General features: G+C 40.5%; 1 protein-coding gene across 4 annotated transcripts in view; it reads left to right on the top strand.

Annotated features, from left to right (window-relative positions):
• The window catches only part of SLC16A12 (solute carrier family 16 member 12), a 176,594-nt gene that overhangs the window by 145,789 nt on the left and 17,189 nt on the right, over nucleotides 1-13,616 (top strand). For 3 of the 4 annotated variants that reach the window (XM_077454195.1, XM_077454193.1, XM_077454194.1), the window contains exons 2-4: nucleotides 5,699-5,976; nucleotides 6,078-6,181; nucleotides 8,510-8,653. In XM_077454195.1, the coding sequence (XP_077310321.1) occupies nucleotides 5,861-5,976; nucleotides 6,078-6,181; nucleotides 8,510-8,653 (364 nt within the window). In that variant the 5' untranslated portion in view covers nucleotides 5,699-5,860. Of the gene's footprint in view, nucleotides 1-3,117; nucleotides 3,249-5,698; nucleotides 5,977-6,077; nucleotides 6,182-8,509; nucleotides 8,654-13,616 lie in introns of those variants that run through there. The other variant, XM_077454191.1, reaches the window with a different exon arrangement.

Raw genomic sequence — 13,616 nt, 5'->3', positions numbered from 1 at the left:
AAGCCTCCACACACATACCTTAAATCCTGTTTCACACCTGAGCCTTCTGTAGGCTAATGTCAGATGGCAGATTTCAGGGACATGCCTGACAATTAAAATATGCTGTTGAAAGTTTTCAACTTTGGGCTGTGAGCAACATCAAATGAATTGGCACCCTTCCAGCCCATTTGAGAGCACCATGTGAAAGTTAGCCTTTTTATTCCCATAGCTGTGAGAAGCCTCCTGGTAAGGCACTGTATATGGCACCTTTTTCAGAGAGTGCTTTGCTGGCACGCTTATTTGGTGGGCTTGTGGCAGATGTATTCTATAACAATACCTGACTTCAGTTGAATGCCTGACCTCACATTTTTTTTTAAAGTAACCAAACCCAAGAAAAAAATGTTATACGTGAAAACTTACCAGTCCTATAGGTAAGGTAGCTACATTTGTTTTTCTTTCTCAGGTGTTTTCTGCTGCTTAATTTTCATCTGGTGGTCTTGCCATCCATGCCCTTCCTGTCTTAGCCCTTGTACACATGGTCGGAGATTCCGACAGAATGTGTCCAATTGGACCGTTTTGTCGGATATTCCGACTGTGTGTGGTCTACATCGGACTATTTCTGTCGGAGTATCCGACGGACCAAGTTTTCCAACTTGTTGGTAAAATTTTCCGACAAAATGCTCCGATCAGACATACTCCGATCATGTGTAGAGAATTCCTGTTGGACAAAGTGCCACGCATGCTCAGATCAAATTCCTACACCAAAGCTATTGGCTACTAGCGTGAACGTAGTCCCATCGCAACAAAATAACGTAATCACGTCGGATTTTCCGACAACTTTGTCCGACCGTGTGTATGCAACAGTTTCGGACAAAATCCTTTGGACAAAATCCGACGGATTTGGTTGTCGGAATCTCCGACCGTGTCTACAAGGGCTAAGTATAACAAGACACTTAACAGACCAACCGGGAGCAAATAAGCATAGTAAATTTTTGGGGTTTACTTATACTTCAGGCATACCTGTCAATAACATAGAATTACAGAGTTTATGATAGCAACAGGTAGCTGTCAGCACATTAAGGGGGGCAACTTTAAATTGGTAGACTGGAAGATGTCATGGGGTGAGTTTTTTTTTTGCAATATAATTTTTTTAACAGTAAAAAATACATTATTACAAGTTTTAAAAGTACAAAACAGCAATAGCTTTCCATAAAAAGTAACACCAATAAAGTATTATACATACATTAGTCCAACAGAAGCAGGAAAGTATAATCCATATGAGTTTTACAAAAAGTACAATTCAGTGACAAAAATCAGTGAATAAGAAAGTGCTAATGCATACTATATTAACAAAAAGTTCTTCATGGCACATAAAAGAAAAAGGAGGGGAAAATAGGGGATGGGGGCAGGGGAGAAATAGGTGGAGGTCAAGCCGAATCCAACCATGCAGATCAGATTTGATCATTTTTTTTTGGCTGAGCAGCTCATATACTCTATGTCAGTTGGTATAAGGGGAGTGCCGATCTTATAGTCAAGCACCAATCAATGGAGGATGGTGGCATGGAGAGTTTCCCATTTAACAAGAATTTTCCTTCTGGCATAGTAAAACATGTAGAACTGCAGCAGTTTATTGTGTTTTGAAATAGAGAGAGAACCATAAATGCCTTGCAGCAAAACAGTGGGATCTGGAACCAGTGACAGTTTCAGTGCCCTGGCCAACCGGGATGTAACTTGCTTCCAATAATTGGGATACAGGGGGCACATCCACACCATATGATAGAAGGTGCTAGCGTCATTCAAACTTGTTACAAAGTGAAAAAAGGGTGGGATTAATGCAATGCAACTTCTAATATATCCTATGGAAAAATATCACCCGGATAAGTTTATCCCTAGAAGATACTATCAGTTTAGTATTTTGAGCTACCGCATCCTCCCATTCCCCCTCACAGTGGATGGGGGTGTCAGTTTTCCACTTCTGGGATAATAGAGAGGTTCTGGCCCTGTGATGAGTTATATAAGGAATGCATAAGAAAGGGGCTTATCAAGATCAGGGACCTTTAAAAGAGACACCAAGGAGTGTTGTTGAAAGATAATTGATCTGGAACTGATCAACTAGGGGGAAGTGGGCCCTAACAGCATGCCATAGTTATAGGTAGTTGAAAAAACACCAGTTAGGAAGGGCACTTTTTTTTTTTTCAGTGAGACATAGGATATCAATTCCCCAGTTGGGAAGACATGCCCCAGTTCATGTATACCCACTCTTGTCCAAATCTGGGGGTCTGGGATGGTGGAAAGATGTGGTAGGTTGGGATTGTCCCAAAAGAGTATTAAGGGATCAAATCCCAGGAGAAGAGGGCCATTTAAGTATGGTACACATACACATGAGTCCCTTGTGTATTAAGGATTGAAGCAGCTGCGAGGAACCAACTCTAGCTGCCTCCCAGGCTGGGTTCCCTTCTGGGATGGCAAGCCACCAATGTAGAGTAACTAAAAGAGAAGATATAGTGTAAATACAGATTAGGCAGTGCTAGACCAGCATTTGCAATATTATGTACATATGCACAGGTAATTTTTCTTAGCTACCGTTCTTCTTCTGTTATATGCTTTGCAACGATCTTCTACCCACGGGTCCAGTTTAGGGTGATTCACCCTTTCCCAATAAGATGAGGCAGGAGTGGGATTTGGAAAAACACCCTACTAACAATGACAGAGATTATTGTTTTTTCACCTTTATGTGCACTTTTGCTATTGCTTTTTAGACAAACTCTAAAGAAGATATCTACTATACAGTACTAGTTGAGGTGAATTGTTTCAAAGGAATTGTTGATGTTATGCCATTATATTCTGCAATATTTCTATTGCTGTTTGAATTAATATGGTTATGTTCGCAGCATATTGTTCCATTTTATGCTCAAAGTTATCATATCAATACAACATGGTGGTCCTTGGGAAAAAGCCAGCATAGAGCCTTTATATACATATAAAAATGCACAAAAACTCCTGCACACCTTCCAGGTATTAGCGGTCTTGATGTTTGGATTGTTTGCTCTCAATGTCTGCTGCTGATCTCTCTGTTTGAGAACCTTAGACCTCTAGGAAGTACATGTGCAGGCGCCCCCCTCCCCTCCTCACATTATAAAGGGTCAAAGGTAGAAAGCAAGGGATAGATTGTGTAGCAGCTGCCTGTAGCTCTAAAAACTATGACACTGTCCAAAGGACCTTCAGCGGTAGGCATACCTGCAGGGATACAGGCAATGTGCTCTTCTATGGTAAGACTATATTAATGACTAAAGCCTCTGACTTTTAAATGGACATAGGAATGTATGTGCATAAACTTGATATGTGCTTTAATATATAGGCAAAACTGTCCATTCATACACAATACTAAGCAGCTCAGCTAGCAGTCATTTTATCTCTGGATTTTTCAAGTCATTTCACAAAATAGTGTGGAAATGAACTAAGTCGGTGTCAAAGTGTACATATTGGCCTGTGGTAGCACCAGGGTTTTTCTTTTTTTTTTGAGCCAGCACAATGTATTGCCCAATTTTAACAAATTATGCCTGTTTGTAATATATGTTGTAGTCACATGCTCACCTTACATATATTTTACCTGCTATGTAATATAGATATGTTTTAAGGAAGAAATAATAGGCTCATCTAACAAAGTAATATGCACATTAAACATGTACTGGTGAAATGTGATTTTATGGATATGTATCAAACTTTTTTAATCATATTTTTTGTCTGGAGTTCAGAAGTGCCGTAATAATTAGTAATTATGATACGACAGACCATTAACCACTACACTCTCAATATTTGTGTGCATTGGTGCAAATGAAAACATGGTTTGGTGCACAAAAAAGCAGCCCACATGACCACTTTCATTGAAAGCAATGAGGTCTCCTTGTAAATTGTAGACATGTAGATGAATGCATTTTAATGGTCTGCATATTTGCATTTAGGAAAGCAAGCTTTACCTCCTTCTGGGCACACGGGCTTAAGTAGATTGTATGATTACTAGTAATAATCAGGTAGTAAAAAAAATAAGAAATAGTAACAGTAAGAGCTTGTCAAGTTGTCATTAGTACCAGACACTTCCCAGACTGCTGAAAAACGTACGACTTATTATCAATCTTTTTTTCTTATGGGAAAAAGGAAGTAATTCTTTTACTGTCTTTGCATAGCAAAACAAATGTTGACCTGGAAGCAAAACTTACAGTAAATCTAGCCTTATAGCTATGGTCATGAGGATGAGCAGATCCATCCTCTCACATGAATATTGATAGGAAATCTATCCACCTGTTAGCTATTGTGGCCAATGCGACCATAAGATACTCATTTGTTTCAGGTAACCTGTGTTGTAAAATATAGTGGCTTCTACTTTTACTTGCTTTTTTTAGCTTTACTTTATACTTATTGGCTTTTATATTTGTTTAATATGTACACTTATTTGTTATGTTGCCTAATTAGGATGTCTGTCATCAGATCTGGCCAATTTTGACTATATTATATGACAGTCGTACACCTAAGGGCACATTGGACATCCTTGAGCAATCATCCTTGGGAAAAAAATATCAATTTGAAAAATTGATTTTTTTTTTCCCCCATTGATAAGAGCCTTCCTCCTCTCTCTTTCTCTCACTCTCCCTCTTTCTCACTAATCTTGCATACTCCTGTGGTGTCACAGCTACATCCTTTACTGTTCCTCTGTCTGCACCAATAGATTATGCTAGCATTTCCGAATTTTTTTCTGAACTACCTCCAACAGGGCAATTATTTAAAGGGCAAAAAAATAGCAAATAGAAAATAAATAATATAGCATATACAATTATGACTTATAACCATATTGTATTGCTATTAAAAATTACCTTTTCTTTTCAATCTGCAGCTCTGTAATTTTATGTAAAGTGCAATGCAATATGGCTATCAGGGGGGTGTATTGTACACATCCCAGAAACATAATTTCCTGTTTGTGCGATTGGCTCACTGATTTTCCCAGAAGCCTACACTAAGTTACAAGTCCGATTTCCCAGCAAAAACAATGTGATTTTTGGTGAGATACTCCCAATAGGAAATCACATCTAAAGGGATGCAGACCCTGCACGTTTCCTCACTCGTGCCCTATAGGTGCAGTAGCTGGTTGATAATTATGAAACCACTCCCATTAGATTAATTTACAACATGGAAACAGACAAACATACAGGGTTCAGAATAACAAAAGGAAGGTATCTACAGCAAAGTTTTATAAAACCCTTGTATTGTACATTGATCACCTAGAGGGGAGTGTTTTTTTCTCAACAAAAATGGAGTTACTCTTTAAGATGTCGAAATAGGTGCAGAAATTGGTTAATAAGTAACTTTCTAATGAAAGCAAACTACTTTACTTTTGCACTAAGAGAGCTGAAAAGCATGCAGTTCTAAGTGTGTAAACGTTCTCATTAATCCAGGTCAAGGTATAGTTAGTAGTAGTTGGTCACATTCAGTTGAACTTGTTCTGTAATGTTGAAGGTATTTTACTGCTTTTCCAAATGATGCTCCATGGATGAGCAGCAAAATACCCTCAATGTTACAGAACAAGTCCAGTTGAATGTCACTACTACTACCGTAGTTGCAAAGTATTGTTACTATAGCTGCTACTATACAATTGTACCCTCGTGTATAATGTTTTGAATTGTGAAATTTAATCAGAATACATCTATTTCTATTGTTACTCTTACAGATGGTAAATAAAATCTTCCAGAAAAAAGTGAACTCAGTGGAACGTTCCGCATGTCGCTGGAAATCTGTTTGTATTTGGATATAATCTTATGTGTACAAAGCCCCTGTACAAAATATTTTAGCTGCCTCAGGTAGCACCTGTAGATTGAAGAACAGACTGAGAATGGAAGCCATGATGAAGAAGAAGACTTTGCACACAACACCGCCTGATGGTGGCTGGGGGTGGATGATTGTGATTGGCTGCTTTCTCGTCACAGTTTGCACAAGAGCCGTTACAAGGTATGTCGGTTTCTCTTTCCTAAAAGAAACAACCCAACACCCATAACTCATACTCAGCAGAATGTGAGGACCTGTTCATTGCCTATTACTTATATTTTTAGGTGTATCTCAATATTCTTTGTTGAATTCCAATTATATTTTGGTCAAGATTACTCAAGAACGGCTTGGATACATTCCATTGTTGATTGTGCCACTATGTTATGTGGTAAGTAACCTAGGGCAAAGACCTTGTTATCCTAAATGTAATTAGAATAATACATATTTGAATAATTAACTCATAGATTTTGTATAGTAAGTTGAGCAGGCATCTAATATTATAATAAGATGTGCTGTGTGCGCATCTAGTAGTGAAGACAGCCCACTGTTGTTCTTCTCATTCATAAGTATGTTCAGGGCCGTCTTTAATTTTGATTGGGCCCTGGGCAAACATTTTCTTGGGGCCCCCCACCATTCTGAGACATACAAAAAATGGCAGGTAGACTCAAAATCAGTTTACTGCAGCAGATCACGCAGTGATTGCAATTGTTTGCCAGAGGTTACAGCCTATCCTTACTGCTCGCTGGCTGGTTGCTAGAGGTTACAACACATAATTTCTGCTTGCCGATTGGTTGCTAAAGGTTAATGCACATCATTACCACTTACTGATTGGCTGCTAGAGATTAAAGCAGATCACTACTGTTTGCTGATTGGTTGCTACAGGCTAATACACATCATTACCTCTCACTGAGCAGTGGAGCAATCCTAAATAATTCAGCAAGTAAAGGGGCACATTAATACACATACTACAGGAGAGTGTCAGAGAGTGCAGACATATAACAGGAGAGGTTCAGAGACTGCAGACACACTACAGGAGACAATCAGAGACTGCGGACATACTGCAGGAGACAATCAGAGACTGCGGACATACTACAGGAGAGGTTCAGAGACTGCAGACATACTGCAGGAGACAATCAGAGACTGCGGACATACTGCAGGGGACAATCAGAGACTGCGGACATACTGCAGGAGACAATCAGAGACTGGCGACATACTGCAGGAGACAATCAGAGACTGGCGACATACTGCAGGAGACAATCAGAGACTGGCGACATACTGCAGGAGACAATCAGAGACTGGCGACATACTGCAGGATACAATCAGAGACTGGCGACATACTGCAGGATACAATCAGAGACTGCGGACATACTGCAGGAGACAATCCGAGACTGCGGACATACTGCAAGAGACAATCAGAGATTGCGGACATACTGCAGGAGACAATCAGAGATTGCGGACATACTGCAGGAGACAATCAGAGATTGCGGACATACTGCAGGAGACAATCAGAGACTGCAAACATACTGCAGGAGACAATCAGAGACTGGCGACCTACTGCAGGAGACAATCAGAGACTGGCGACATACTGCAGGAGACAATCAGAGACTGCGGACATACTGCAGGAGACAATCAGAGACTGCGGACATACTGCAGGAGACAATCAGAGACTGCGGACATACTGCAGGAGACAATCAAAGACTGCGGACATACTGCAGGAGACAATCAGAGACTGCAGACATACTGCAGGAGACAATCAGAGACTGCGGACATACTGCAGGAGACAATCAGAGACTGTGGACATACTGCAGGAGACAATCAGAGACTGCGGACATACTGCAAGAGACAATCAGAGACTTTGGACATGCTACAGGTGATGGTCAGAGAACTTTCAGCAACGCACAGCTTGACAGTTGAATAACACAGCTCAGGGTTTAAGCAGTCAGGCATTTTATAGGTGCAAGGACTTACCTGGGCAGCCAAACACACTACATACATTTAGAGGTATGTGGGCGGGGCTTCCATTCTCTGATCTCACTACAACAGCCGGGAGCTCCACTGATGCTTTGTAGGGGAGCCCCATTACCCGTGAATTGGGGCCCCAAATGAAGGTGTTGCAGAGTGCACAGAGGCTGTATTCCCGCGCTAGCCGGGAGCTCCACTGACGCTCTGACCCCACCCCCATACAGCCTGTATGCTCAGAACAGAGCTGCTGTAGTTAGAGCAGTGATCGGAGTGGGAGTGTCAGTGGAGCTCCCGGCCCCGCCTCCTCTATACTGGCTGGGGAATACAGAGGTCCGGGGGCGGGGCCGGGAGCTCCACTGACACTCCCACTCCGATCACTGCTCTAACTACAGCAGCTCTGTTCTGAGCATACAGGCTGTACGGGAGCGGGGTCAGAGCGTCAGTGGAGCTCCCGGTCCCGCCCCCTCTCAGCTGGCTAGCATGGGAATACAGCCTCCAGTCCCGTGTCCTCTGTGCACTCTGCAAAACCTTCATAGGGGCCCCAATTCGCGGGTAGCAGTGCGGGCCCCCTACAAACATTGGGCCCAGGGCAGGTGCCCCGTTTGCCCTGCGCTAAAGACGGCCCTGAGTATGTTGCTCAAAAGAAAAGTCCTATGACCATTTAAACAGGTAAATTCCTACTGCTCTTGGTCACCTCTGAGATACTGTAAATTTATCTTACAAACCATATAATTATCTATTCTGCTTTTTGCAGCCCCTCTTGGAAGTTATGTGAGCAACCACGTCTCTTGTCAAGTGGGTATCATACTCGGTGGACTTCTTGCATCCACAGGACTTGTCCTGAGTTCCTTTGCTACAAGCCTAGAGTATCTCTACCTCACACTAGGAGTCATTACAGGTAATCCTCACTATAGTTTCATATATGTATCTGATTCAAAATAAAAAGGATCTTTTTTGATTACCAATGATTTTCATTTTGTTGAAAAGAAAAACATACATTCAACTTACAAATTCTCTTCATGTACATAATACTTGTATTCAATTAGGGAATCAACAGGTGATATATTCAACTCAAAGGTAAGTGATTACAAGTGGCATAAAAATTCACAACGAGAATTTGACATTGCCCTAACCAGTATCTAGGAGTATCTTTATTGTATATAGGAAAAAAAATCTTAAAGTGTAAGTAAACCCCCCTAACGTTTTCAGCCAAGGAAGCTGCCATCTTTGCCTCTGTTTAATCTACAACTGCCATGATGTTGCACATGTGATCAGTTATGACACCAGCCATTGGATGGTTTGACAGTTTGGTTAAGAGCATAACCAATGGGAGTGTTACATTTCCGGCACATGCCGGAAATTAAACAGTTTTATGCATGGGTTTACTACCGCTTTAAGGGCACAATATGCAAACATTGTAAGAAAGGAAGAAGAAAAACAAGAGAAAAACAAGGAGAAGAAAAAGGAGCCAAACCAGGAAAATTTTTAAAAAATATATTAGTGGGGGGTTACCTATTAGCAGTGAGGCACCTTACATAAGTGAATTTGCCTTCCAAGAATCTTATATTTTTACATTTCCTGTCGAACACCTGCACGGTGTCCATCAAGGTGTGGTGGATTCTTTCCATAAGATGGATCGCCTCCATGCGGTGTAATACTTGGTCCCAGGGTACTTTTGTGATCTCTAGTGCAGGGCTATGGCCCAGTGTGATGCACTGAAGAGTGTGTGGGCTAGTTTTTGAGCTGGGGTGGCCCCCCCAGGGAGGTCCTCAAAAAGTAGGCCCATCTGATAGGTCAGAGTATAACGTAATCCAGTGATCTGGGCCTTGTTAGATATTTTTAGCCATAGAGGTTGAAGGACCTTGCAGCACCAAAAAAATGTGGAGGTGTGTACCCCTATCTGGGCAACCCCTGAAGCAGTTTCCTGGGATTAAGGGACTAAATATATTCAATCTGCAGGGGGTATAATACCATCTTGTATGAAGTTTTACTACCCTTTCTCTAACTGCCATTGGTTTTTTACATTTTCTCATATTGGAAACTAGAGCCACCCAGCTTTCTGGGGCTATTTCTAGCCCAGCTTCAGATTCACAGCTGAGCATTGCTTGTGATTTGGAGGGAAGATCATTAAGGTATTGATACAGAGTAGATATAATGCCCTTATCCCTGGAATAGAACCTACATAGGTGTTTAAAAGTATTTATAGTAGAAGACCCCTCTATCTGGAAGTGGGTAGCATATAAATGCCTAATCTGCAGATATTTATAAAATTCCACCCTGGGAAGTTCATGTCTCTCCTGTAGGAAAGTGAATTAGCTAAAGGGCAGTTCTTGCATTAAGGCCTCTAGGGAGGTTAAGCCCTTCTGTGTCCAGTGGGAAAAATTAGTGGTAGTTTTGAAAGCTGCTGGGAATCTGGGATCTTCAAGGAATGAGACCAAGCAAGTACTGTGTGGAACCAGGGTTATTTCGTTTTATACAATGACCAGAGCTGTAATGCATGGCCTGCAACTCCATTAAATGGTGTTAGGTCTTTAGGCCTGACTCTATCCAACCAGAGAAGGCCTGGGAGATAATAAGGGCCCATCAAAGATCGCTCAAACTGGAACTAAGGGACATGCGTGGGGGGGGGGGGTGCCATTGTGCCATCCTTATCAGTCTAGCTGAAGCATAATACAGCCACAGATGTGGTAGTCCCATACCTCCCAGGTTCGCCGGACGATAAAGTAATCTCTTATTCAACTGGGGTTTTTTGGATAGCCATACAAAGGTATTTACCTCTTTCTGTATATGCTCTATAGTCTGACAGGAGACATATAGAGGTAGGGATCTAAAAAAGAACAGAAGTTTAGGGAGTATGGACATTTTGATGGCTTAAATTCTACCCAAAAATTAAATGTGGTACGCAGACCATATACGTAGCAGTTGTTTAATGCACGTAAATACCTGGGGGTAATTTGCAAAGTATAGGTTTTCGGAGAGAAGTGGCAAGCTTAATCCCCAGGTATGATAAAGTTTCTTTACATACTGTGAAACCAAAGATGGATTGGATTCCCAGTAATGCAGGTTGCGGGACATTAATTGGAAGTGCAGCACATTTTGAAAATAAAAGGGATCTTAAGTAATATAAACTGTGAAGACTTAAAACTTGGAGAAGAGTTTTTAAAATGTTCGTAAGTTGCAAAGAAACATCCTCAGGTTCTGTCCATTGGAACACTGTACAGCCTGAAATGGCCAGCACCCAAACACCTACTTTGGGCAGCATTGGTCCTTACCCCTTTAATTATAAGCTCTGTTACTAGATGCATCTAGACATGCAGTGCTATAGCAGAAGGACTCTGTTGGTCCTTGAGTTGATCAATATTCTGCTTTATAATATCTTTATTGGCTTATTGTTTCTATCTTTGTTTGTTACCCTGTCCTTTCTTAGCTCCTAATGTTTATCTGTTTTCCACGTACCTCAGTATACTTTAATACTGTAGCTTAAATGCTACTTGCCCATTACAACTCTGTACTATGCTTTGGTTGCTGCCAACAATGGAAAAAATGTGATAACTGCAAACTATATGTGATATACAGTGAAAACCAAACTGCAGGAGGGCCTAGGCATATTTTACGCTAAAAATTTGAATAATTATTAAAACAAAAATACGCTAGGGAGACAAGTGAACTTGGTATCATTCGGCTGTCCATAGTCCTCAAATTATTGTAGTGACCCCTCTTGAGAACCTGCCCATGCTCTGTGGATATGCGGGCATCATTGAAGTTCATTGAATGAAAACAAGAAATAATGAAAATGCAACCAATAGAATGATGAGCATAATTCATATGTGACTGCATATAATAAATTTGTATTATAGTGATTGCATCATATTATTATTATTATTATTATTATTATTACACAGGATTTATATAGCTCATGCAGTGCTTTACAACAGACAGTACAGTTACAATAAAATTGAATACAGGAGGAATCAGAGGGCCCTGCACGTTATAGCTTACAACCTAGTATACTATAGTGATTGCAACCTATTATAGTGATTACATTATATTATAGTAAAAGAAAAGTACACACAGAAATAGAAAATGTTGTAGTTTTAGTCCATGTGCCAGTGACTGTTGGCTATTTCACTAGTTAAATGGAGACAGGAATACTAACAACCGTTATTAGCTTTGAGTAGCTCTGGTATTAAAAGCTTAGTATGCAGTCTCCTAGAGGATAGTATTAATAATCTGGCATTACTATTGTTTTTGCATGGAAATCTGCCAGGCATTTGCAAAGGAAGAATGTGCATCACAAAGGCACCTGCATCAACACACCAGTGGCTGTTTGCTTTGAATGTTTTTATTTCTTGTGAAACATTTTTAATATGATGAGTAATAATTAAAAAAATGTCCAATCTATTACATAATGAGCACTGCTGGCAATGTGGCCTGAAATGTACATGAGTACATAATAACTATAAAAGATAGCAGGGAACAAACGATCGGGTATAAAAAAAGGGCTGAGGGGTTACCGATGCATTCAACAAAACAGATGATAGAAATACTTCCTTTCAATGTAGTTGTTACATTGAAATTTTTAATTGACTGATTTGCACAATTTTAAAATAGCAAATTGCAGTTTGGAATTGTTAATGTGTATGGCACTTGTAGACTGGGGGTTAAAGTGTTACTAAACCTACGACCCTGCATTCACTATAACTGGTCTCTCACAGTACACAGAACATGGAAATGCAATTATTTTAGTAAATGTAAACTGCTAAATACCTTTTCTTATCAGCACTTCTATGAGTGTCTGGTTAAAGCCTGTAGGAAGAGTTTTCATTCTACTTTGACTGTCCTATGAGGTTGCATGACCCCTGACCCTTTATCTGGACAGTGCTGATTGGCCCTGTGCAATGACATGCACCGTCCTAGGAAAAAAAAAAAACTAGCAATACATACCAAACTGAGCATGTGCAGAGTGCTCCCAAGGCTCTGTTCTACCAGGAGATAAATTGGTGACAGTGGTAGAAGGGGATGATCAGAGAAGACAGGATCAAACAGCCTTTTTACACAATGCAGAGGATTAACCCCTTAGGTTCCACAGTGAGAATAACAAGCATGCTTTACAGCATATAGGCATACCCCACTTTTAAGTACACAATGGGGTTTATTTACTAAAGCTGGAAAGTGCCAAATCAGGCTCACTTCTGCATAGAAATCAATGAGCTTCCATTTTCTAATACCAAAGCTTAATTGAACAAGCTGGGGTTAGAAGCTCATTGGTTTCTATGCAGAAGTGAGCCTGATTTTGCATTTTCCAGCTTTATTAAATAAATCCCATTGTGTACTTAAAAGTGGGGTATGCATGTATACAGACTGATTTTTCTGTTGTGGGTTTAGTAACACTTTAAGCATCAAGTTCAATTAAAACTAACTTGTTTTTTGCTTCATAACTGTACATACTTACCTGTCCTTTGTTCCCTGCAGTAAATAGAGCCATACTGTGAGGGGCTCATCTATAACAAATATCAGATATTCCTAAACTCAGCAAGGTGACGCAATACTGCGGCATGTAGGGAGTTTTAGGTTAGGGGTTGATGGGGCATGGTTTAAAGCTGAAGTAAGTATGTAGATTGGTGGGGGGACTTTGTTAGAGTAGGTGGTTTTAGGTTAGAGAATGAGGGAGTGTGGACTTATATAGCTTTTACTAAAAGGGAATTATCTCCTTTAAAAATAAATCAATAATAGAAGCATCAATATTTCTGTCCCTATGGGTGTTGGGGCCTGTTCATACCAGCCCGCTTGTATTTTGCTCTGTATAACTAATGCTAGCTGATGTTTGTTGTGTAGGGGCACTGCAATACTAAGCATCACAC

Source organism: Lithobates pipiens, unplaced genomic scaffold (assembly GCF_037356315.1).
Source record: "Lithobates pipiens isolate NorthernLeopardFrog02 unplaced genomic scaffold, aLitPip1_a1.2 Scaffold_25, whole genome shotgun sequence".
NCBI lineage: Eukaryota > Metazoa > Chordata > Amphibia > Anura > Ranidae > Lithobates > Lithobates pipiens.
The sequence above is the reverse complement of the archived record's forward strand: the minus strand, read 5'-3'. Positions and strand labels throughout refer to the sequence as shown.